This window comes from Chrysemys picta, chromosome 5, assembly GCF_011386835.1.
Source record: "Chrysemys picta bellii isolate R12L10 chromosome 5, ASM1138683v2, whole genome shotgun sequence".
Taxonomy (NCBI): Eukaryota; Metazoa; Chordata; order Testudines; family Emydidae; genus Chrysemys; species Chrysemys picta.
The window spans coordinates 138,737,156-138,764,337 of NC_088795.1; the positions used below are offsets into that span (position 1 = coordinate 138,737,156).

Sequence of the window (27,182 nt, forward strand, 5' to 3'; positions counted from 1 at the left end):
GCCAAAGCACTGGGCCACGCAGTTGGAGCAGAAGGGGGTGAGGTTTGTGAATCTGGGGGGAGGGATAGCTCAGTGGTTTGAGCATTGGCCTGCTAAACCTAGGGTTGTGAGTTCAATCTTTGAGGGGGCCACTTAGGGATCTAGGGCAAAAATCAGTACTTGGTCCTGCTAGTGATGGCAGAGGGCTGGACTCAATGACCTTTCAAGGTCCCTTCCAGTTCTAGGAGATGGGATATCTCCATTAATAATTATTATTTTTAATCTCAGGGATTCCTTTTTTTTTTAATTTAAATTCCTAAGATGTCCCTGCTCTCCCCTGACCCCAAAACCATTTTTGCAAAGCCCTTGAGTTGGCAGGACGGTCCTGGTTTAACTCTCTTCCCCCGCCCACTGTCCTGCTTGAAATAAACATTTTCTGCATGCAGGGCTGCCCAGTGGGGCAAGGGGCAGATTTCAAACACAGGACCCAAGGCAAAGGCCTGAGGGTCATAGGACCAGTCAGCTTTGGTTTGGCCAGGTCTTTATCTTCATCTATGGGCAGGTCAACCCTGTGTGGTGCTGCATCCTGCTTTGATCACTTGAAACGGGGGTGGGAGGGATAGGTCTCTGAATAGAGGTGCCCCTGCCTCAATTTCCCAAACTGCATTCCCCATGATGCATTAGTTCTAAAGTACATTTCCCATCATGCCTCACCAGGCTGCGACTACATTTCCCATGAGGCCTTGCTCCCCGCCCGCTAAAACTACATTTCCCATCATGCCTCTCGTCTGGGGGAAAAAACTCCATCCCCCAGCATGCCCCGCGGGGGCTGCGGTTGGCCGCGTCCAATAGCAGCGCCGGCGAGGCGAGGGGCCGGACCCGGCGGCGGAGGAGGCCGTTTAAAGTGGTGGCGCTTGCGGGGCGTGAGGGGAATGGCGGAGCCGGCGGAGTATCCCCCTTTCCAGCTGGGGAAGCCCCGCTTCGAGCAGGTACGGCCGCCATTTTGCGCGCGTGAGGGGCGGGGGGCGGGGCCGTGTCGGGGTGTCCCGAGCCGAGGCGGGTGGGGGGAAGGGTTGTCAGGGGCGCCCCGTGCCGGGACGGGGAGCTGCCGGCGGGAACGGCCGCCTCCCTCTGCCGGCTTCACCCCGTCCCGCGCGCTGATTGGTGGGTGACCTCCACTCCTATTGGCTCTCCGCGCTGTCACTGCCTCTGCGCCCCGCCCCCTCGTGGCTCGGTAGCGGGGTTTGTGGCTGCGGCGCGTGCGGGGGTTCGAGCCCCCGGGTGGGCTGGGGGGACACGCGGACGGGGCTGCGTGGCCATGTACGCCCCGGGGCGGTTGCTGGAAGAGGTGCGTGGGAAGCAGAATCGCCACCTGCCTCTCCGCGACGCTGGGGCAGGGGACTAGCTGCCTGCAGAGATAACAGGCGCCCCGTGTTCCGGAGTGCGTGGGGCAGCACGTTCACACCCCCTTGGCACTGGGTGTGGGTGCCAACACGGGCTTGTCAGGGGCCAGAGGAGAATCAGGCTCTCCCCTGGGCCATGCTCTGCATACCTGTGCGTTTCTCCTCCAGTGAAATCCGGCAGTGGCTGCCCCCGGGTGTGTGAGGTTTGCCCTACTGAGCCCCGCTGCCCTGGGGCTGCTCATAATTTCATTATCCACAAAGGAGCTTTTGAGTCCCATATAGGGGAGAACAACTTTGAGATGTATCCGACGTCTCTTTTGCATCAGAGACAAGAATCAGGTTATTTTGAAAGGTGGAAACACATTTCATAGCTTAGCGTACTTTTTCTTTTTTTTTAAATATGGAGGAAGTTCAGAAAAGTAAATATGGGATGTAATAAAAATCCGCTTTTGCACAAATCTCTATATAAGGCCGTTAATTACACAATAGTGAGGCTTTTCCTTTAAGGTGCGGATTATTATAGAATGCGATTAGGTTTTATTTCTCCCACATGAGTTTAAAACACACTCCTTTGCTAGAATGTTTGCCAGTGTTTCCGTGTGATCGGTCCGTTGATTTCTTTATTTTTATATTGCATGGGTTGAAGTTCAACACAGCTGTGCAATGGGCTGTGTATGCAGAGGGAGGTTAGTTGGGAAATCGCCAGCCAGTGCGCTAGCACTGACCCAGCTGCAGTGGTGGGAGCAGTAGGGTCGATAGATAGGGCACAGGCATCTTCATCATCATGTCCGCTATCTCTGCCCAGAGCAGGTCTAGAAAACGTGATAAAATTGCTGACAACTTGTCTGCACTAGCTGTTCCACCTGCAGCTGCATCAGCATAAAAGAGAGGAAACTTCCTTAGGGAGCCTAGTGAAGGCAAGTCCTGATAGGATGAACATTCTGCAGAGTTTTCTGGATTCTCTCCAGGAAGGGTAGGGAAGAATTTTGCTCTCACCTAAAATAACTACTTGTAACTGCTCTGAAGTAGCTTCTCTTGTCCATTGACTCAAATGGCCATTTAACAGTCTAATTACTTACTTGCATGATCCCTGTTATGGTTTGTCAAATAAAGGATTTATGTCTAAAAATGCTTTCTTTCCGCATGTGTGTGATATTGTAACTGCTCCAGAGACTACACGAGTTAGGTAAATACTGGTAGTTAGGAAACTTGTAGATGTGCACAGTAGACTTTGGTTTGGTCAACATGCCCTTCCTTTTGAAATGTTCATATCTAAGCAGAGAGAGTGAGTTAGGTCTAATGCTGACAGAGATCGTGGCCTGAAATGAAATGTAGAGTCATGAAAACCGAGTGCAAGTTTTGGAGCTGTTAGGCCCCCAATTCCGTTCTAACTTGTGGCTGCTCCTGCATTAAGAGATTGTGGGGATTTTGTTGCTTGGACCATTCTTGGCCATGGCTTGGCCCACAAAGACCTTGCCCAAATCTTGTCCAGTGAAATATAACCACATACTCTAGTTCTTTGGGATGGTGGCAGTTTATGTAATCTGGTTTCTTTCACTAAGTGAACGTGAGAGCACTGGACCGAGATGACAGAACTGGTTTTCAATTCATGTGCTTCTAGCTAACAATCAAAAAGTTAATCACAAGAGTTTGCTTGTTAATGTGATTCCTCCATCCCTCCTCCCTTCCCACACCAGATTATTGGGAATTTGTCATAAAGGCCATAAGGCTTCCAAGGAGACGTTTTCACTATCCTGCTGAGATCTGGACAGGATCATAGTGTGACAGCAAAGTTGCCAGCCAGTTGACTTGCTAATTGTAGATGGCAGCTTCCCTGGAACTAAGGCAGCCTATCTGCTTTTGGAGTAGCAGCCGTGTTAGTCTGTATCCGCAAAAAGAAGAACAGGAGTACTTGATGCATCCGAAGAAGTGGGCTGTAGTCCACGAAAGCTTATGCTCTAATAAATTTGTTAGTCTCTAAGGTGCCACAAGTACTCCTGTTCTTCTATCTGCTTTTGGGGACTCAGAGACATAATGTAAAGTTAAGTTGTTTGGTGCCAAAATTTGGGAAGCAAACCTACCTTACTACTTACCTGTCTATCTACTGAAGGAAGAGTGGGCTTGTGGTTAAGGCACTGGACAGGGAGTCAGGAGACTTGGGGAGGTACAGTGAGAAATAATGTGCAGCGAGGGGCTATTTCATTGTGCTAATAACCTGCCTGTCTCAATAAATCAAGGGATGTTCAAATTGACCAGATAGAGCTTTTTAGCTGGACAGAAGGAGGAGACACTATACAGTCAACACAGATGATATTAGCCAGTCTTGGCAGGGCTTCAGGCACAGATCCAGGAGCACTTTGTTCATTATGGAGTGATCATCATTTGTAACAATGTTTAACGAAAGGACATAAATCTGGAATGGGTAGGGCAGGACGTTAACAATCACATACACATTTTAACATGTCTGTCCAGGTTGTGGGTCTCATCCATGTCCCAGTGGACAAGCTATTATATCAGCAAAAGTTCTGTGACAACTAGACAGAGACCAAGCTTTGAATAGGAATGTAGACTTCTCTCATTGCTAAGTGACTAGACCTTTTCCCCAGTATTTTCTATTCATGTTGCTAACCAGTGGAGTTCCATGGATTGGAACAACAGTAAGAGCACGAATGCAGACCAGATGCTATTGCTTTAACCACCATGTTGAATAATCCTGCTTAGAGTGGATCTAGATAGATGACATGAAGGTTAAAAATGCTGGCAGCATGTCTACATTAGTGCTTCCATTGCATCAGCAAGGGGAAATTCTAGGGGGAAAGGAAAGGTCTAGTATAGACAAGGCCTGTGTTGGAGTTCCCTCCAGTTCAGCATCAGCTGGTGGGGCTGCTGCTGCTCATGTTATCCCCTGTTGTGAAGTTAAAGGACTAAAACTGAAGTTGACCTAGCTACTTTGTTCAGGGGTGTAGTTAAGCTGACCTAAGCCCCAGTGTAGACAACACTAGGTTGACGGAAGAATTCTTCCGTCAACCTAGCAACCACCTCTTGGGGGGTGGATTTACTATAGCAACGGAAAAACCCCTTCTGTCGCTGTAGCAAGTGTCTACACTATAGTGGCAAAGCTGCAGTGCTGCCACTGTGTGCTTGTAGTGTAGACATACTCTGCGTTTCCAGGGCAATCATTCTGGCACTTTTCACCAGGACTAAATTAACATGATAACGTAGGGGGGGAAAGTAATGTATCTTAAAAAGCAAACAATCTTTTTATATCAACTGTTCAATGAAATCCCCTCTCCTTCCCCCTGCTTTCCCCTCAGCCCCCTGGTACTTGACCAAAGGAGTGTGTGTTCTCAAATTCTTTGTTTATTGTCATCCACTGCTGTGTTACATTTGGACTGGTCTAGAAGATCCTTGGTATAGGGATCTGATTGATAAGGCACTTTTATCTTTACTTGTTTTATAACACACCAGGGAGACTTATGGTGCTATCTAAATTCTAATAATAATACTTTCGGATCACATTGTTTTGTTTCTTCACGGAAATGATGGCTAGAAACAATCCTGTGGCCCTTTAAGAGGAGATCTGAGTCAAACAAGGGCTGTGAAAAATTCAGTCGCGCTATATTAAGAATCTTTGTCCTTGAGGAGAAAAGCAAGGAAAAGCTGCCTGCTAGGAACAAAACCTTGGAGAGAAAAACTTGCATTTCGTGGGGATTGGTTTATGCAAAGTAAGATGGTTTCACTCTCCCCGTTGTTTCCCAGAACCTGGAGAAAGTGATTTAACACAACATTTAGAACTTCTTATTGAAAATATCCGTGCCCACTGGTACAATTATAAATGATGAAATCTGTCCCATTTCCCCTGAATCACTTACTGTACACTTCAGCTGCTTTCCTCAGGATCGTGAATGTTTCTCAGCCGAGTCTCTCACTGGGATGGTTTCCGGGGTACCCAGGACTTGAATCACCTTGTTACCCCTCTGCATTCAAAATGAAGGAGACTTGCTTGTTCTTAACTGGTTATCAGCTCCCCCACGCCTCCAACCTGTTAGCCGAGAGCAGAGTGCTTGGGTGGCTATGCCAGCCCTTACCTTGCTTTGCAGGGTAAAAATAATGCACCTGAGTCCCCTTGAAGCGTTCCCCTGTAGCGTCCAGCCCCTTCGGTCCGCTCACGCCAAGGGAACAGTGCACACGTCGGTTTGTATGATTCAACACAGGATCAGCTCCTTGCTTAATACCACAGCGTGGAGATGTATTTATAGTGAAAACAATAAGAAGTTCATTGTCAAAGATTCAAGAGATAATGAGTAAGTGTAATGGAAACAAAAGGTTACATATAAAACAGAATCATACTATGCTTTCTAGAGACTAAACTTAACTATTAGGTTAACTTCCTGTCTAATGAAGTGTCTCACCCAAAGCCTTTGCCAGCATTTTCAGCCCAGGCTGGATGAGATCCCGTTTTCATGAATGTAAATGCACTGCCCATTTACTTCCTAGATGCAAGAGGAAGGGGTGTCTTCTTTGTTCCCCAAATAGAGTCCAGCAAACCTTTGAAGTGTATCTCCTGAGAAGTGTATCTCTTTCCACGCTGTGGAGGTCATCTAGTCCAACCCCCTGCTCAAAGCAGGACCAATCCCCAACTAAATCATCCCAGCCAGGGCTTTGTCAAGCCTGACCTTAAAAACCTCTAAGGAAGGAGATTCCACCACCTCCCTTGTGTTAGTTTACAGTGCTTAATTTATATTGCGACAGAGAGGCTGGTGAATAAACAACTTTTATCTGTCATGATGTCTGTTTGTCCACCTCTGCTGGAATACAGAATCTAAGAACATACATAACTCCTTACATAGTATCTGTACATACCTTTCACCACAATATTAATGACCAGTGTGAGCCCGGCTTTCGTCTGAAACTCCACGTGACGTTCTTTGGTGAACCGGAATGTACATACCAGGATCAGGATATTCTTGTAACCCCTTGCGAGATGGCATTGAAAGCGTCTGGGGTTACACACACATTTTTGCTTTCTTAGTTGCCTTCAAACCAAGGTTATTTGGCCTCTTTGGCAAAAGAAGCCCCTTTTTAAGATAAATGAAGCAATACAGAAGTTACAGAATCTTGAGAGGAAGAGACTCTCTGCATGATCTAGAATCATCTCCTAAGTTGTTAGGGAAACCCACAATGAATTGAAGCCACATCCGGGCTTCCCCGGTGCTAGAGATTTCCCCTTTCTCTTTGCAGGATTGAAGCACAGTAAGTGATAGACCTGAAACATTAGGGGCAGACAAGCTTATCCTGATTTTACATGGTTTCTCAGTTGCTGATCTTTGCAAAGTGAATTAATTAGCCCCTATCAAAACAGATGTGGCGACGTGCTTGGCAAGATTTTAGATAAGGCGTAGAACTTTCGCCAAGCAGAAGTAACTGGGGGCTGTCAAACACATTATGTGAAAGGTCAGTTCCTATTCAGGCTGCCTAAATTAACACTTTCCATTTTGAAAGTGTTCAGCGAATGAGGACCTTCTGCCTCCTCTAGGGCTCCTTAAGAGCCATTGAGGGAAGAGGTCTTCATCAAGGACCACCTTGACTTGTTTTAAAAGCCTCTGCTATGAAATGTGTTTGGCTGTCAAACTGCTTTGCTTTGTGTGCACCTGAGGCCCCATCTTCACTGGCCAAAGGACCACGCTTAAAACCATGTTTAAACACAGTTCAAACCTGAGTGGAGCAAAATCGGTATCTGAGTAGCTGCTGCGTGTGTGTGTGTACAGGGCCAAAGGATGTTAATCCCATGTTTAAAACCTACTAACTTGGGCTGGATTTATACCAGGGAGCAAGAGATGAAAGGCTATCTGGCCTTGTCTTACACCATTTTAGTTAAATTAGTTCAGCTTCCCACATGGACACTCTTATTTTGGGTTGATGGCATAATTTGTTTTATCTCAAACTTCTTCCTAATCTATTTAAACTAAACTGAAATAAGTCTTGCTGAAACCAGAATAAACATGTCCACTCAGCCTTCTGCACTGTTTTAATTAAATCACTTTAAAATGATACCTTACGTTAAACTGGTACAACTCTGCAGGTAGGCAAGCCCTGTCTTCCATTACCAGTCCTCCGAGCTGTCCAGTTCCCCACAAGTCCGTTTACAGTGTATATAGTTTAAGAAATGTCAGTCTTCACTTTCATTTAAATTTAAGGTGACAGTCAAATGTTACAGTTGCCTGTTAACCTCCTTTCCTCTTCCTGAATTTCCTGAGCCTGTAATAAGTATTTTCATTCTTGTACTTATCTTGAAGTCAGCTGGATCTCGCATGGCCTACAGCACAGTGATTTAATTGAAATGGAGCTATAATGTACTCTCTTGCTCCCTAGGAACTGCTGTGCTATATAGAGGACTTAATATTCCTAGCCACTTTTCAGAACTAAACCCTGCTTTCAGGCTGGTGAGAACTGGTACCAAAATAGCCTCGATTAATCACAGCAAATTTGTGTTGTTCAGTTTTCTTCCAGTGAACTGTTTACTACAACAGCTGTTAAAAGACTCAGATGGGAAACAGAGGCTGTATGCCCACTTTTATGGTACCTGATGCCAGCTGAAGGTCAAGTAAATTTCTAAGTGTCTTGCTTTTTAAACTCTACTCCTTATGTAGAAATATGGGAGAAATATCTAGGCAGTCATTTCCTAAGGAATCTGCCAGCCAGAACTTTAGGCCCGTGGAAATAATCCTATTAATAAAAGAAACCTCTTGTATTTTTGGTTAAAGATATTTTCTAGCAGACTGTGGAGTGTTCGGGAGAGCAGTCAGAATGGAGAAGGACACCAAACCCCTATCATTCTGTTGCAGCAGACTCCATTAGATAAAATGTCTAATTCTGCACTATCCCTCCCTCCCTCCCTGCAGAATATGCAGATGGACTCTGCAAGATTGGCAGAGGAGGTTCACGCCTGTGCTTCCACAGGCAGTTCATCCCTAGCAGAGCTGGCAGGAACAGAGTGAAACAGACAAGGATTGTCCTCATCAGTTTCACTCTGCTCCTTTGAGGTGCCACTGGGGGTGTCTCCTATCTGCAGGTGGTGCAATATACTCCAGACCTCTTGAGCTTCAGGAGTTGCTCTGTAGGAATTGGGAAAAACATAAAATACAAGGGGAAGTTGTCTCTATTGTCTAGTCAGCACATCAGAGTTCAAACTTGAGCCTGCACTTTCATCTGAGTTTTGAGATGTTGGGATTGCAGCAGAAAGAGGCTAGAAGTACCATGCATCCTCATTTCTGGTTGACTGTAGGCACAACATCTTATCACCCAAATGCAACCCCTGGAGGATCGGAGAAGTAGGGGAGAGAATCTTGAATTAAAAGGGGGGAAGAGAGAGTAAAAAATAGGGAGACGTGGAGGAAGCAATAAATGCACACGATCTAGCGGTGAAGAGGTGAAAAAGTAGAGTCAAGCGGAGGACACAGTGGAGCTGTGAATAGTGTATGGTTAATGGGGAGATTCCGTTAATGAGTTTTCATAACTAGAGTTAATTGGATGGGTATCTGAAAGAAACACAAAAATCAAACCACCTCTTATAAGTTTTGGAATCTGTCAAAATAGTGAGGAAGAGAGTGTGTTTGCAGAGAGCCGGTGGAGAGGCAATAATGAGTGAGGCCCGAATAACACTGTTGCACAAGCAATGTCTCCTGCTTAGAACATGTAGGGTCTGAGGCCATGTCTACACTACAGAGCCTATGCCGACAGAGCCCTCTAGTGTAGAAGCAATATAAACCCCCAAGAGTCATTCTGCTGGAAAACATCTCCTCCCCAAAGGACACTAGCTATGCCAGCAAAAGCACTCTTCTGTTGACATAATTGCGTCTACACTGGGGGTTTTGAAGGCACAGCTATGTTTGCTGGGGGAGGTGATTTTTTCCCCTACCACACTCCTGACCTACGTAGCTAGGCTGTCATAATTTTGTAGCATAGATCAGGCCTGAGGCTTCTCTCTCCTTTAATGTGGCAGCAGGAGCCCCTTATTTTGGGCCATGTTGTGTGCTAGCATTTTCACACTGTATAACTTTAAAAGTGTTGTTAGGATTTGCTCTTGGCTTTTCCTGCTGTTCCTTGGTTGCCACGAGGGCAGTTGCATATTTCCATAAGGGGCCTTTCACTTTCCCAAGGACTCTGCGTCGAAGCTACGAGAGTAACTGTTTAGCTCATTAGCAACACTGATTAATCAACAACCCCCATTATTATTATAATTATAATTATTTTATTATTTATATATTATTTCATCAAAGTTCCCAGAGGCCTAGTCTTCTTACTGGTAAAAATGGTGTCACAGCTTGAATGACCAATCCCAAATTACTAGTAGGTTTTTAGTTAATGTGGCAGGAAGAATAAGGGAAATCTTGTTGAAAAATATGTCTGTGCTTTTGTCTCAAGTAAATGTGTTAAAAAGATTTGCTTTATTTATGTCAATGTTTGAAGAGTCTGATAGGAAGATTAAGAGGAACAGTATTAGATTGTTTACATACTTTAGGCTCAAACTGAAAAACTGATCACAATAAAACCAGCAATATATTTTAAAAGTACTGTTGTTGGAACTAATTTGACCATTGAACCTATTTACAGATACAAAACTAAACAGATACAACAACCAATTGTGGCCTATGTCTATGGGTCCGATCAAATTAATACCACACTTGCCATCTGAATGCAGCCAAAAGTCTCTTTGACTTAAGCGGGAGCTTTGGCTGCTCAAAAGCTGCAGCATTGAGGCCTTAATAAATGACTGAAAAAAGGCATTGTTTTCTTTATGAGATGCAGTGTCTTGTTTAATTGTGAATAAAAGTGATGGCAAAGTGTTGCATCATTCAGTGAACGCTGTATGGCAAGTAAGCAGTGTTAAATGTCAATGTATAATTAAAAGTAAAGGTGTTTAGGAACTCTTTGGTTGGAATCTTCATAACTCTGTTAGAAATTGTGGCTCGGAACCTTTTCTATTTCCAAAAATGCCTGAGACTCTCTTTGACTACCACAGATCAACAAAACTGGTTTTTAATCTTCGAAATGCCCTACAACTTCTCGGCTACTTATCCCTTAGCTTTTCATGCAGTGTTCCAGGGGCCATGGAAGGGAGCTCAGGGCAATAGGGGGAAGGAAGTAGTGGGGCCTGTGGGCATGATGGGAAGATTAGGGGAATGGGTGGAGGCATCAGGGGGCGGGGGGGGGGGGATTTGTGGAGGACGGGGGAGGCAGCAGGGCCGGGGCACAACATACAACTGTACATTATTTTTATTGGTTTCAGAGTAGCAGCCGTGTTAGTCTCTATCCGCAAAAAGAACAGGAGTCCTTGTGGCACCTTAGAGACTGTGGCCAGGTCTACACTAACCCCCTAATTCGAACTAAGGTACGGAACTTCAGCTACGTGAATAACGTAGCTGAAGTTCGAAGTACCTTAGTTCGAACTTACCTTGGTCCACACTCGGCAGGCAGGCTCCCCCGTCGACTCCGCGGTACTCCTCGCGGCGAGCTGGAGTACCGCAGTCGACGGCGAGCACTTCCGGGTTCGACTTATCGCGTCCAGACTAGACGTGATAAGTCGAACCCAGAAGTTCGATTGCCAGCCGCCGAACTAGCGGGTAAGTGTAGCCAAGGCCTAACAAATTTATTTGAGCATAAGCTTTCGTGGACTACAGCCCACTTCTTCCGATGCATATTTTTATTTTTATTATTGACTCTGCAAAAACCCTCTACATAAATCAATTACAATGATTTGGACATGTATATGTGCATATTTATTTGTTTTTCCTAAAGTCAGTTAAGTATTGTAGGAAAATATGTCAGAGTGGCCACCAGCAAGAATTGGTGGCCGCATTCTGAGGCCACCAAAATTTTTGTTGTGAGAACCCCTGGTTTAAAGTGTGGGGGCACTTTAAGTGCTGTCATAGCAAAGTTGCTGCTCCCAGATTGATAGACCTCTGACTTTTTTTCAGACCACTGTCAGCACTGTGTAGCAACACCATCCATACGGTTTTCCAATATAACTGAATTAAGCCTCAGAACGGTCTGTGTAGTAGAAAAGGACTATCTTCATATTAAACATGGGGAAACTGAGGCATGGAGAAATAAAGTGATTTTTCCCAAAGCCTTTGGCCATAGAACTTGGGCCTAGGAGTTTGAATTCCTGTCCTCTAACCTGACCAACACCATGCTTCTTCTCATGTTGCTTCTCTGTCCAAAGCCAAGTTTTATTTTTATGAAAAAAATATAATTTTTTGAAGCATTTTGGTGGTTTGTGAGAGAGCCAAGCTCGCGTGTGTGTGAGAGGGAGAGAATCAGGAGAGAGGAGGAAGTGTTTTTCACCAATTACAATTTTTTTTTTTTCAGATGCCTGATTAACAAAGCTGCTCTTTAAAAACTTGGCCTGGACGTGGGAGTGAATGAGGTTTAGTGCTGTTGTCTTGTTTGAAGAAATGTGGTTTAGAGACAGCAGAGTGAAATGTTTGCTAATAACATAGCTTGTACTTGCAGTACATGACTATCCCTAGCTTTAACAAGGCATTGACGTGGGATGTGATTGAAATTAACGTCTGTGTGCAAACCAGGCAGTAGCCATAGATCCCATGTTACTTTATTAGGAAAGATTAATTGCCACAAAACTGTGGCTGATCCTATTTGTTGGAAACCCACCTCCTCAAATAATAGGAAATTCATGAGAATTAGGGCTTGTCTACATGATGGGTTACGTCGGTATTACCGATGTCGCTCAGGGGTGTGAATAAGCCACCCTCTGGAATGACGTAAGTTACACCGATTTAAGCGCCGGTGTGGACAGCGCTGTGTTGGTAGGAGAGCTGCTCCTGCCGACATAGCTACTGCCTCTCGTGGAGGTGGTTTTATTATGCCGCCGGGAGAGCTCTCTCCATCGGCATAGAGTGTCTTCACCAGAGGCATTAGAGCTGTGCCACTGTAGCGTTTCCGGTGTAGGCTAACCTTAGTCACCGTTTCGGGCCTTAGCCCAGGACAGCAGAGCCGTTGCCCTCTCATTGCCTTTGGTCAGGGGAGACATGGACTGGATTATCCCCCTCAGATCGTTCAGAAGAGGGAATGAAAGGCACAGGAAAAACCACTCAAATGACCAGCCATCTGTCAGAGGGAGAGCATCTGATTTCAGGAAGCGTGCGCGCATTTTGGGGGTGGGGCTCTACGTAGCCTCATCCCCTGGCAAGCCCCGAGGCAATGCCTCCAGGAATCAATGATGTTTGTGTCAGCATTAATTCTAACTGGTTCCCAGTCCAGACCTTTCGAGTCTCTTCAGGATTGTGGGTGTGTGTGGCACAGGAGCAGGTCGGAAGGCAGGGGCAGCCTGACTCTGGAGAGGCAGGAAGAGCAGCAGACTTTCCCTATAGATCTTGGGAATTTCATGAAGTTGGAGAGCCTCCCTCCCCTCCCCCCTTCAAGGGCTGCAGAAATTTCTGCTTAACGTTGGCTCCCCAGCCCCCCTCCTCTCTAAATAATGTAGGAAGGCACAATTCTTTAACACTTAGTACAATAGAAGGGATTGCCTGCAGCTCTGCTCTGATGCATTTTCATTCCTTATTTTAAATATAGATTAGGAATCATTCAGGTTGGGATACTCTGACCGGAATTAGCTACAAACAGATGGGCCTAAAGCCTCCAGAATCTGAGGATTTGACCATTAGGATGTTTGCTGCTTACATGAACGAAATGGAGATGATGACCCCAGGCCAATGGGTCCATTTTGGAGCAAGGGAAACAAATCTACCAGAGACTATTCTGTCCTCTTTCTGTAGACACAGGATTTTTGTCTCTTGTAGTTTATTATACAATAAAACCATATGTTTCACAACAATGCTCAGTATAGGATGATACAAATGTTAACCAACAATCACGGAAGGGCTTGATTCTCCCCTGTCTTGCAGGTTGTATCCTCGTTACAACTTCACAACGTGGGTGTAAAACACTACCAGTCTGATCTGATAGCATTTCACTTCACACTTACTTTGCACAGGTGTAAATAACAACACAAACTGCAAGGCGAAGGAGAGGTCAGGTCCAGATACCTCCCCTGTTCGTGTTTGAATCTTGAGGCTCTTCTGAATGTCTCCATTGCTTGTTAAAGTTTTGTTTGACAAAACCAAAAGGAGGAGCAGTGGGGAAAAACTAGGAGACAGAGTGAGATCCTTCAGGGTAAGATCATGTGTGTGAGATAGAGAGCCACATGATAGATGTTAGTCGTGTTAGTTAATCCACTAATTCAAAGCACTCATACTATGGTGATGAAAGTGTCTAAGAACCTATATAGACTTTAAAATAAAGTTAACGTTGTAAAGTCTAAGCACTCTACAATTAGGAAATGCTAGAATTAATGTTGCCTCTGCAACCTTAATATGCCCCTCTCGTGCGTATGTCTTACAATACTCTTTAATTACATGATCATAATCTATTTTTCCACAGTACTCTGGCCTCATTCAGTGCACAGGATGGGTGGTGCTTCCTTAACAAGCAGCTATTCAATATTGTGTTTTATCCTAAATGGTCAGTGTGTGGCCCCAGGCCTTATCTATTCAAACTGCACACTATTCAAACCCTGCTCTGAAAATAGAAATATTAACTTCATCATGGGCTCTTATATGGTGCTCATCATGGTAGCCTCCAAGTGCTTCATAAACAATGAATTTATCTTCAAACCACCCTTCTGAGGTGAGGTGGCATTATTATTTGTTTTACAGATGGGGAACTGAGGCACAGAGAGATTAAGGTCAAACGTGCCCATTAATTTTGGGTGCCCAATTTGTGATATCTATGACCTGATTTTTTTTCCCCCTAGAGAGTTTAGCATTTTGTAGCAATTTGTGTTAAGAGCACAGCTCTCCTTGACTTAGGTAGGGTATTAAGAGCACAGAAGAGACAGCTTCCCTGCTTTCCGTTTTTGTGCTTAGCACTACAGCAGCCCATAGCCGATGGGGCGTGCAATTACATGAGAAAGTCTTAGTCAGCCCTTGTGGCCCCGGGCTGGAGCAGGCCCAGGGCAGATGGACTGTTTGGAGACTTTATCTGTCAATTTGTAACAACTTTCTACTGAGTATGGGTGAACTGCGATTTTGAGAGGCTTATAGCTTGGCTACATGTGGCAGACTTTCATGGGGTTGTCAAAAAGCACATCCCTGCCATCAGGGCAAGCTCCCTGCCATATTTCAAGACCCTGCTCCAAAGCCTGGCGGTGCTAGAGCTTCTCATCGAAACCGCTGTAAGAATTTTTTAACATGGAATAAACAACCTGTTTTTCCCCTAACCTCATTCTGAAAAAACTGCTGAATTGTTCATCAGTCTGAGGCATACCCCTGCCATGGAAAACGTCCATCCAAATGGTTAAAGGTTGGCAAAGTTATGAACAACTGAACACGGGGTTTTACAATAAAGTGTCAGGTAATCTGAGCTATAGGCAACAGCACTAACAGCCCTGCCTCAAATAGAATAGAAAGTGGAGACCAAGCTCAGGAGCCAACTTAGCCCTTATCCTTCTTTTTCCTCTTTCTTTGGATTCCTTGACTAAGAGCAGGGGGTGGGGTGGACGGCTGGGAGTTGTCAGTCTGTCTGTCTGCCTGGGGTGAACTTTGGTGAGTAGTTGACTATCTCCTTTAAAGCAAAGGATGTTTCACAGCATACAAACAGAGAAGTGAGATAAAACATAAAATACTCTTGCTAGAAAGTTGCAACATGACACTACTTTATTTCTTAGAATAACACACAAGAACCCAAAACAGAGAGAGAGAGAATGCACTCTGCTCCCTGAACAGAGAGGTACAACTCATCCCCCTTATACTTAGGGTTGTCAACCCCCCCAGATTGGCAGGGAGTCTCCCGGAATTGGCTTCAATCTCCCGGTGACTGTTAAAGGCAATCCAGGAGATTTTAATAGGCCAAAGTCCGGTTGGTGGCACAGCAGGGCTAAGGCAGGCTCCCTACCTGCCCTGGGTCTGCGCGGCTCCTGGAAGTGACCAGCACGTCTCTCTGGCTCCTAGGCACAGGGACAGGGCAAGGGTGTTTGGGTTTGTGTGATTAGTCAGTTGGCAACCCTATTTACACTAGGCTGTCTGTCTGCAAACTGCTGAAGACACAAATTGCACACTTCCCTACAGAACTCCCTACCCTGCAAGCAGGACCAGACAACCCCTTAGGGCAGGGGTCTCAAACTCAATTTACATTAGGGCCAGTGCCAGTCCTCAAATTCTCCCAGCGGGCCAATGTCACTCATACTGCCCAGAACCTGCCCCCCAAAAACTCTGCCCTCCAAAAAACTCCACCCCCCACCTGCCTAAGGCTCTGGGATAGAGTTTGGGTCTGGGAGGAGGTCTGGGGTAGGGGATTGGGGTGTAGGCTCTGGGAGGGCGTTTGGGTGCAGAAGGGGTGAGAAGTTGGGCTCTGGGAGGGAGTTTGGGTGTGGGAGGGGGTTTGGGGTGCAGGCTCTGGGATGGAGTTTGGGGGCTGGGGTGTCTGTGGGGAGGGGGTGCAGGCTCTGGGAGGGAGTTTGGGGGCTGGGGTGGGTGTGGGGAGGGGCTGCAGGCTCTGGGAGGGGGGTTGGGGTGTGGGGAGGGGCTGCAGGCTCTGGGAGGGATTTTAGGGGCTGGGGGTGTGGGGTTGGGGTGCAGGCTCAGGGAGGGAGTTTGGGGGCGGGAGGGGGTGTGGGGACCTGGGGCAGGCTCTGGGAGGGAGTTTGGGGATGGGAGGGGGATGTGGGGGAAGGGGGTGCAGGCTCTGGGAGGGAGTTTGTGGGTGGGAGGGGGTATGTGGGGATGGGGTGGGGGTGCAGGCTCTGGGAGGGGGGAGGGGGTGCGGCGCTTACCTGGGGCTCCAAGGTGGGGCGGGCCGGGGGGCCTCCACGCGCTTCTGCCCCCAGGCACCATCCCCGCATGTCCCATTGGCCGCAGGGGCGCTCGGGACGGGGGCAGCGCGTGGAGGCACAGCCCCGCCCCACCCTGCCCTGCCCTGCTCTGCCCCTGGGCTACAGGGAGGGGCCGGCAGCCACTGGAGCGAGCAGGCAGACGCCGCTCAGCTCCACTGCGCTGCCGGGGCCCCTGAGGGGGGAGCACCCGGGGCCAGCAGGTGGGAGAGACCCGGCCCCAAAACTGCTGGAGCCCCACGGGCCACCTTGGGGAGGCTCGTGGGCTGCAGATGGCCCGCCGGTCAGGAGTTTGAGACCCCTACCTTAGGGTTTAAAGTGACAGCTCATAATTTTAATGCAGTTTTCAATATACCATAATCATGACAACTACCAGCATCAGGAGCTGCTGAATCATTCAACAAGTGCTGTGTCCTTTGGATACAAGTGCTTCTCAGTGTACTCCTGGGGAATACTGTGCCCCACATATTTCTTTGTGTCCCTACAGAAAAATAGCTTTCTGATGGGGAAGCAAAGGGAAGCCACAAGAGCGGTCATATGACCCTCCCCAGCAGTTTGTTTCGGGTGCCCAGGGTAGCCAGCAGAGAGGTAAATCACTGTGGGGCAGGAGGTGAGACTGGGGAAGATGCAGCTGGTGACTCCTACCATGTGATGGGCTCAGCTGCTAGTCCCAGCTGGTCTGAGGAGGACAGGACTTCTTCTTCCCCTACATGGCATCCTGGGGTGGGTGAGACCCACCCCCAGGTTTCTCCCCGAACTGCAGGAAGCTCTGCAAACAACCCCCCAACTTCCTGCACCCATCGCTCCTTCAGCTTCAGAGGGAGGGATCCCTGTACAGGGAGCTGCTCCTGCATCCGCCCAACCCGCAGGCATCCAGACCCCCTCATATCGAGACCCTTCACTGAGCCTCAAGAATTTTGCAAAAATTTTAATTTTGGGGTGTAGAATGCCCTCAGGAGTATCAGTGACACCTGCTGCAGAGTGCAAGTGACTAGTAATGAGTGTTCAAAGTCCAATTCACTCTGTAATCTGTGCCCCTGGAAAATAGGTTTATTTTTCTGCAGAGGCGAGCAGAATTAGTGGAGTTCCTCCGCACTGGAGTGAGTCAGAAGAGATGCAGAGGGAATTCCAATATATGTAATCACCAAAGCTGTGCCAATTCTTCACCATCTTCATTTGTTTGAATGTTGTATCCACATTCTTGAGATTTTTCTGTTTGTCATTTAGATTATAAATGCTTTGTGTTTGTGTAGCACAAGGGCCTCTAATCCTGATTGGGGCCTTTGAGTACTACCGTAATATAAATATTTACTGCTAATAATTCATGGTCCAGGAGTGTGTGATAATGAAAAATGTAAGTTAATGGCCAGTTAAAACTTGCCTGCAGTCATCTAAAATAGCACGGTACCAAAATGGCAATTGGTTAGGAAAAGCTTTTACATCCTGACCTTCATTAATCAAGTTTAGAGACCTGAAAAAACATTTCAGTCCTTGCATGTACTGATCAGGCTCTTTGAATTAGCAAAATCACTATAGACTGCTTCATACAGCATAAGATCTCCCAGGCAAGGGCCGTGTGTGTGTTCTGTAAAGCACCCAGTACTATTAGGTTAAAACTTATTTTAGAAAAAACAACAAGAAGCCCTTAACTCTGTTTCTGATTCACCTGAGATTACTAAAAATTAGAGAATTTAATTTAATTTACACCTGGCAGCTTGGATGATGAAAATGGGCACAATCATTTCACTTCCAGGTTCTCATGTGCTAGCACAGGGGTCGGCAACCTTTCAGAAGTGCTGTGCCGAGTCTTCATTTATTCACTCTAATTTAAGGTTTCGCGTGCCGGTAATACATTTTAACGTTTTTAGAAGGTCTCTTTCTATAAGTCTATAATATATAACTAAAGTATTGTTTTATGTAAAGTAAATAAGGTTTTTAAAATGTTGAAGAAGCTTCATTTAAAATTAAATTAAAATGCAGAGCCCCCCGGACCGGTGGCCAGGACCCAGGCAGTGTGAGTGCCACTGAAAATCAGCTTGCGTGCCGCATTCGGCACACGTGCCATAGGTTACCTACCCCTGTGCTAGCATGACTCTTCAGTATGCTAGGCCCCGATCTTGCAAAGGACTCTGCAGGTGCAGCAGTGGCAGTGCCCCCACATCTGGTCCTTTGCAGGATTGGGAGCTCTGGTTGCAAACTTTAGGGGGATGTTTAAAAATATCTTTTCCTCCTTAAATTGTGAAAAATATTTCTGTTGTTCGGTTGTGGAAATAAACTGCATTTTGATGACAGTGTCCTTTAATCTGGCGTCCATGTACTGGTTCAGAGTCTCAAAGCTTAGATTGGATGATCTCCTTGTCCACTATAGAGAGCTTATAAAGAAGAGACATCTTGTCAGCTTTTTAGTAAATAGCGTTCCTAGTTACTAACTAGTTCTCCAGAGGAAATAACAATAAAATGCCTTTCTGCTTTACAAAGGAACGTCTTGTCTACCTCTCTTTCTTTCTGTCCTCCAGACTTCGTTTTATGGCCGATTCAGGCACTTCTTGGACATCGTTGACCCCCGCACTCTCTTTGTTACAGAGGTAATGTATTTACATTGTTTAATCTCTGAGATACTGCTTATTTGATAGATTTGATTTAAAAGAGAGAAGGAGAGAGAAATGCTTAAGTGTAAGAGAGTCCACTGATATAACATTAGCATTGTTTTGAGGGGCCAATTCTGTCAAGTGCAAAGCATGCTCAGTTCTTTTTGACTTCAATGAGAGTTGAAGATGCTTTCTACCATTCAGGGTGAGGCTGTAATTGCACAAAAAACATGAAATTCAGAGCCAATTTCCTTTGTCCTTTCAGTTAAAGTAGAAGAGCTCACAATAAACATCTCCAAGACCTCCCAGAGATTCTTTAGCAAAAAAAGACCAGACTTGATATTCCTTGTATTTCTAAGTGGAACAACTCCCTCAAACTAACAAAAAACCTTTTCAAGCCTTTACACATCAGAGGAGCAGTAAAGGGCACAAGTCCAAATTAAAAAAATAATAAAATAAAATCTGTTAGAGGTCATTTTCAAGGTTGCTGTGGAAACCTAAAAGTGTGTCTGTACTCTGAGAAGTGACCCTTGAACAAATGGCACTATGAAGTTCCTTGTTGATCATCTCTGTGTATTCAGATGACACTTATTTAGTTTACAGGTAAAAACCTTTTCCTATTTTGTAACTGACAGTTCCACAAATTCATCCAGGATCTGAAAGTCAACCTGGGTCTTTCCTAGCTTGTGCAGTTTCACCTGAAATAAAGATTCTGCAATTGGAGGTTAGTTAACAGTTCTACTGATGCAGCAAGAGCCAGAATAGAAATAGCTCACTCCCCACTGTACCAGCAGTGTTTGGCTTGTGATGCTCACCGGAGTCATAAAATGTTGTAAAAAGATATTATGCTGTTAAAGTTAGAAGATAGAATTCTGATGCCTGGTCTACACTGGAGGGGTGGGGGGAGGGGGGAGAGAGATCAATCTAAGTTACGCAACTTCAGCTACGTGAGTAACATAGCTGAAGTCTCAGAGGGGTAGCCGTGTTAGTCTGAATCTGTAAAAAGCAACAGAGGGTCCTGTGGCACCTTTGAGACTAACAGAAGTATTGGGAGCATAAGCTTTTGTGGATAAGAAGCTCACTTCTTCAGATGCAAGTAATGGAAATCTCCAGAGGCAGGTATAAATCAGTGTGGAGATAACGAGGTTAGTTCAATCAGGGAGGGTGAGGTGCTCTGCTAGCAGTTGAGGTGTGAATACCAAGGGAGGAGAAACTGCTTCTGTAGTTGGATAGCCATTCACAGTCTATATTATGTTATATATGCCAGCAATGCCCCTCTGCTATGTACATTGGCCAAACTGGACAGTCACTACGCAAGAGGATAAATGGACACAAGTCAGATATCAGGAATGGCAATATACAAAAACCTGTAGGAGAACACTTCAACCTCCCTGGCCACACAATAGCAGATGTAAAGGTAGCCATCTTACAGCAAAAAAACTTCAGGACCAGACTCCAAAGAGAAACTGCTGAGCTTCAGTTCATTTGCAAATTTGACACCATCAGATCAGGATTAAACAAAGACTGTGAATGGCTATCCAACTACAGAAGCAGTTTCTCCTCCCTTGGTATTCACACCTCAACTGCTAGCAGAGCACCTCACCCTCCCTGATTGAACTAACCTCGTTATCTCCACACTGATTTATACCTGCCTCTGGAGATTTCCATTACTTGCATCTGAAGAAGTGAGGTTCTTACCCACGAAAGCTTATGCTCCCAATACTTCTGTTAGTCTCAAAGGTGCCACAGGATCCTCTGTTGCTTTATAGCTGAAGTCGACATACTTAGATAGAGTTACCGTGGTGTCTTCACGGTGAGTCAACTGCTGCCGCTCCCCCGTCAACTCCGCCTGCACCTCTCACAGTGGTGGAGTACAGGAGTTGACGGGAGAGCGCTCAGGGATTGATTTATCGCGTCTAGACTAGATGCGATAAATCGACCCCCGCTGGATCAATTGCTGCCCGCCGATCCGGCGGGTAGAGTAGACATACCCTGGGTAAGCACAGGGCAGCAAGCACATCTTCTGAGTAAGAAGTTGGCATTTTTACATAGTAACTTTCCTGGTTATAAAAACACTCTAATTTTCCTGATTTATGTGCATTAAATTTTTCATTGAGATTGACATTAAAATTTTTTTGCATTTAATATTTAATAGAATTATTGACCTTAAAGATTATTTTCCCCAAAAGATATATTTCAGTTGGTGGATCTTAAACAATGCTGCATACTCCTGTCTAGGGGTGACACGATAGAAAATTCACACTTTTTGTGTGGCAAATGCAGCCATGGATGTAAATTGAATTTCAGCGCATTATGCAGAGCACTGGCAGCTGAACTGTCCGTTAAAGTCAGTGGCAGTCTGGATCCAGTTCTTTGCACACCATACTGAAAACGTGCCCAGCAGCGTTTTAAATGTCTGTCTTTTTTCCAGAATCGATCAGTTTCATTCAAAGACGTAAAGCTATTGGATAGTTCACCTGTGTTCTCTTTAGATTCCTGTCCAAGAGAACCGCAGAGAATAAAACTGCTGTTCTCATGCCATAAAATCGAAGTTTATAGCTTCACTTATAAAAACACAAGTTTGGATGAAATATGAAATCCAATTTTCAAAAGGCAGTGTCCTTGATGTGGAACACAGTCTGGAGAAATAACCTACTAGCAAGAGAGAGGTTTACAGTCTCATGAGGATGCCTGTGAGCCAGCAAACTGGCAAGATAAAGCAGGTTGAAAGAGATGCTGTTACTTGTGAATTCAATGGCTTTCACTAACACTTAAATTGGTATATAAAGAGAACATGACCATGCATCTGGAAATAGAAAAATTACTACAAATTAAGGCTTGATGCTGTTGTTATTTAACATTAAATTCACTGTTGATAAATGTGAAGTAATGCATACTGGGGGGAAATAAATTTCCACTGTGCATTACTGTGTATTCTCTGCAACACTCAAATTGGGAGTGACTCGATTGAACTAAACGGAGTGACACAAACGTGAATCAATTTTTTATAAGATCAGAACTGGGCCCAAGAGGTGCAGCAAAAAAGTTTTTTTTTTTCAACTGTACAGAGAAATTTCATAGTTTAATTTCCTTTATGTTATCAACCTTATGCAGAAGTTCTTAGTAGGAACTTTTTTCTTTGTTAGTAGGGATGTGAGAAAACAAAGACTCTCAGTAGAAACCCACCCTGTCCTCCCCATCATTAAGGTTTCCTCCTACCTCCTCAGGATTAGAGATGGGCTTGAACCCTGAAGCACCAAAGCTCTCTTTTAAAGCATTAACTGTTATAAATCTGGATAGTCTTATCTATAGAAATATCCAATCCCCCTTTGAATCAGTCTAAGTTCTTGGCCTCACTGACATCCTGTGGCAGTGAGTTCCACTGTGTAAATATGCTCTATCTGAAAAAAATATTTTATTTTATCATTTGTGAGTTTATTGCCTAGCATTTTTTTAATGTCCCTTTGTTCTTGCGTCATGAGACTGTGGAAGCAGAATCTGTGCTACCTTCTTAAGACCCTTCATTATTTTGTATATTTTATTGAGTCTTCTGTTGTTCTTCTCTTTTCTAAGATAATCCATCCCAATCTATTTTTAAAATCTTCATTTGAGAGCTTTTCCATGCCTCTAATAATTCTCATTACATATTTCTGAAACCCCTCTAATTCTGCAAAGTCCTTTTTTGAGATATGGTGAGCAATACTGCACACAGTGTGGAAGTGCATCACTGATTTATATAATGGCATTAGAATAGTCTCTGTATTATTCTCCACCCCATTCCTTATCCATCCTAACATCTTTCTGGCTTTTTTTTGACTGCAGCTGTGCATTGAGCAGAGGTCATCACTGACCTGTACATAACGACACCTAAGTCCTTTTCCAACGTGGATACTATTAATTTAGAATCCTGGAAGGTGTATGAGGAGCTCAGATTTTTCCTTCCAATGTGATTACTTTTCATGTGTCAAGATTGAATTTCATCTGCCATCTTGTTGCCCAGTCACCTGGCTTGGTGAAGGCCCTTTGAAGTTTCTTAGGGCATATTTACGGGTACCACGCTGCAGCGGCGCAGTTTGTCTGGTAAAGATGCTCTATGCCGACAGGAGAGCGCTCTCCTGTTGACTTAGCGCTAGGCACATGAGCACGTATATCGGTGTAACTTATGTTGCTCAGGGGGGTGGTTTATTCATACCCCTGAGCGACGTAAGTTATGCCAACATAGGCTGTAGTGTAGACATAGCCTTAGTCTTCTCTGTACTTGACTAACATAGTAGTTGTGTCAGCTACCAAGTTTTTTTTTTCCCCTTGCTACTCTCCCCTTTTTTCCAGATTGTTTATAAATATATTGAACATTGGACTTAATATGGAACCATTAACCTTCTGCGCCCCCCCCCCCCGAGGGGGGGGGGCTGCTAACCTTTTTTCATGATTAAAATTAACCATTCATTCCTTCTCTTTGTTTTCTGCTGTCTAGCCAGCTTTGCTCCATGATAAACTTGACCCATCCCACCCCACCCCATGATTACTTACCTTCTTTAGTAGACTCTTATGAGGGACCTTGTCAAAGGCCTTTAGGAACTTTAAATAAATTATGTCAACTGGTTCTCCTTTATCCACCACATTACTGACACCTTCAAAGAATTCCAATAAGTTAATAAGACATTATTTCTCACTGCAGAAACCATGCTAGTTAAACCTTATCATATCATGATGATCTCTCAGGGATAGTTTAGCAGATTCCCAGAAAGTGAAACTGATCATCACTCTTGTTTTGTGGATGGAATTACTGGAGTATACTGAAGCTCCCACAAACCCTCTGCAGCACATCATAGAGCAACATTAACTCTTTTCTCTTGGTTAATCTCTTTCTCAGTAAAACAGATATTAATATCTAGGATCACGTAAAGAACCCCGAAGCATGTACAATCTGCTTTGTTTGTCTACGCAGTTGCTGCACTATTGGTGTCTGACTCACTGCTCTGAAATATTTAGAGTGTAAATATAAAAAGCCATTCTGTTCTGTTTTATACTCTAAATGGGGAATGAAATCTAGAAATGGCTGGAAAAGTAAAAGATAGAACACAGCCATATGTAGAAAGCCCTTTCCTGCTGACAGATGGCTACACCTTTCGGGCCTGGAGTTCTTCTCAAGGAACAAAAGGATTGTTGTTTGTCTTGGAGGAGCCCAGTATCAGAGGAAAGAAATGGACAAATGAGTTTTCTAATGAGAACGGCAAAGATTATTATTAATTCCACAGCAGTTTCAGATGGATATTTTCCATTTTCTTTTCTAAACTGTATCGTATTGCTCGGCAGTTGCAGCATTCCCTCCCAGAGGTGGCTGTATTTTGATGTTCAGCAAAGTGATTCCTCTGCATGGGAAAGCCAAATGGAATTTGCTTCGTGGATGAGCTTAACCTATAGTTTTGTATAGTCCATTGGTAAAGTTTATGAAGAGTTTGGGGCTTTGTTAAAATGAAAGGTGCTAAGAAGATGATTATTGCAGCGTTGACACTTATGCATTACAAAATTATGAGATTAAATCTGACTCTGCTGATGTAGGTTCTTAATATTTATTGAGTACCTTGCATTTTTGAGGGCCTCAAATATTTACCTACCTCACGGTGAGGATGAGTTATCGGTATTGCGTTATGATATAATTACTTTTAAAATGAGTAAACTGTGATGGAAAGCAAGTGGCAGAACTGGGATTAGAACTCAGGATTTCCACACTCTGCATGTCTCTGTTCAAGTCCACTAGGCCATGCTGCCTTGTGGTGATCTATCCAAAATCTACTAATTTTACATACTTTTAATGCATCTGTCACACTGAAATCTAGGCTTCAACCCTTAGTTAACATTGCACATAAGCCTTAAAGACAAAGGAATTCTTATGTACTAATCCATGTGACTTCTGACTTTCTGACAAAATAATTTTCCCGGCAACAAATTTCAAACTTTCCTAATAAGCAGAAAACATTGCACTGCTGAGGTCGGGCCCAGCTATTCTTGTAGTTGAGACTATGCGAAACCTCTTGGTAGGCGACATGCCTATTTTCTGAAAAGTGTGAGATTAAAATGATTGGAATAATACTTTAAATTGCTATGTAATTAAGCCCCATCAGAGGAAGCAATGGGGATCGGCAGATATTTTTATAAGCCTAATTTATTCCATGTGACATTTACCTAGACAGACTGTTAACACACTGCAGGAGAGGCCCTTCATTTAAGAAAGCTTATAATAAAGCAAAAGTTAAATAAGAATTAAGAGTCAAGTTGCATTCAGAAGGACCATGTTTTATCTGTCTTCCCTTATGCTCTGTCTGAACAAAGAAGTTCTGTCTCTCTCTACATCAGTATTAAGGGTTCAACCCTCCATGATTCTGAGTATCTTCAGCCCCCATACTTAGGTCCAAAGTGGGATCATGATCACATATATGAACGATACCTTCTTACTCAGCAGATCTGCTGTCTGTGATTATTCACTGTCACGTCTGCTGGTTTTACGCTGACAAAAAGTTTCTTGTTCCTGTTATCTCTCACTGGAGATTGAATACAGTAGCGTAGGCTGGATTCTAGTCTGCCCTGCGTATCATCAGCAGAATCGTCAGTTATAATAATTTCTGTTTTTTATCAGTGATTGCATAAGTGGCAGAAAGAGGATCTGGAAATCCAGCTCTGCTAGGTTGAGTTTGTGGTGCTGTCAGCTAGAAGAACCACCTTTTTGTACTCTTAGCAGATCGGATCTGAACCCTGCTGTGCAGTGTGTCAGCACAGGACGCATGCTCCACTTCAGATCAGGGATTGTGCTGTTGAAGTGGGATGTAAGTGGTGCCTGCTGCTTGTGTTGGTTCTCTGCACAGAGGTGAAATTCACCGACTCTTCATTAGAAATGCTGCAGCGGCACAGTTCCAGTTGCGCCACTGTAGCGCTTCAGTGTAGACGCTCGCTACTGCGATGGGAGGGGTTCTCCTGTTGCTGTAGTTATGATTTGCCTTTCTGAGAGGCAGTAGCTAGGTCAACGGAGGAATTCTTCAGTCAGTCTAATGCTGGCTACAATGATTGGCTTAACTACGTCACTCAGGGCTAGAGTTTGCCCATCCCATGGGCTGTAGTTTGCCCACCCCTGATTTATATATGGACTGTAGTTGCAATTTAAATATGCCTGCATGGTTTTCTGGAGGGGAACGCATACAGGGCAGCACCTTACTACAGTGTCCTCTTTCTATATCCTTGGATGGATAAATAAGGGAATCTTGAGTAGGAGTAGAGAGGTTATTTTACCTCTGTATTTGGCACTGGTGCCATTGCTGCTGGAACAATGTTTCCAGTTCTGGTGCCCACAATTTAAGAAGAATGTTGATAAATTGGAGAGGGTTGAGAGAAGAATCACGAGACTGATTAAAGGATTAGAAACACGCCGGATCGTGATAGAGTCAAGGAGCTCAATTGATGTAGTTTAACAAAGAGAAGGTTAAGGGACGACTTGATTACAGGCTATAAGTACCTACGTAGGGAACAAATATTTAATAATGGGCTTTTCAGTCTAGCAGAGAAAGATAAAAAATGCTCCAGTAGCAGGAAGTTGAAGCTCAACAAATTTGGACTGGAAATAAAGCGTGCATTTTTAACAGTGAGGGTAATTAACCATTGGAACAATTTACCAAAGATTGTGGTGGATTCTCCATCACTGACAATTTTTAAATCAAGATTGGATGTTTCTCACTCTAAAAGATCTGCTCCAGGAATTATTTTGGGGAAGTTCTATGGCCTGTATTATACAGGAGGTCAGACTAGGTGATCAGAATGGTCCTTTCTGTCCTTGGAATCTATGACCCATAAAACTGGGCCCCTGATCACCTTCAAAAATCCCATGATAAATTCTGCTGTCAGTTACACCCGTGTAAACCTGGAGTTGCTCCACTGACCTATAAGTGCCTTCCAAAGGCATTTTTAAAAGAGCAACTTCAAAAGAAGACATTCTTAGTCATGATCCATCGCTCTTCACTAGGGCAGGAGAACCCTCTGCATCCTGTAGGGCCAAATCCTATTGCAAAACTCCGATGGGCTTCAGTGGATCAGGAGGTGGCCCACAAGTGTCTTTATGTAATAATATTCAGCATGATGCAAAAACTGAGCAGCTGTTCAGAGGTGTTTGCCTCATAAAAAGCTAAGAAAAAGGCTGTTGAGCCTCTGACAACTGAATTCTCTGTGAATGTTTTTTCAGGATTTTAATCCTTCGCTGGTCCATTGACTTGCCACTAAGTTAACATGAGCAAATGATTCATGAACATGCTTTCTATA

At 44.6% G+C, this 27,182-nt stretch overlaps 1 protein-coding gene across 1 annotated transcript in view; it reads left to right on the forward strand.

Annotated features, from left to right (window-relative positions):
• The first annotated feature begins 756 nt into the window (after window positions 1-756).
• SFXN5 (sideroflexin 5) overlaps window positions 757-27,182 on the forward strand; it is a 184,639-nt gene continuing 158,213 nt past the window's right edge. Inside the window, 3 exon segments of the mRNA XM_008169591.4 lie at window positions 757-766; window positions 769-968; window positions 18,807-18,875. Of these exon segments, the coding sequence (XP_008167813.3) occupies window positions 757-766; window positions 769-968; window positions 18,807-18,875 (279 nt within the window).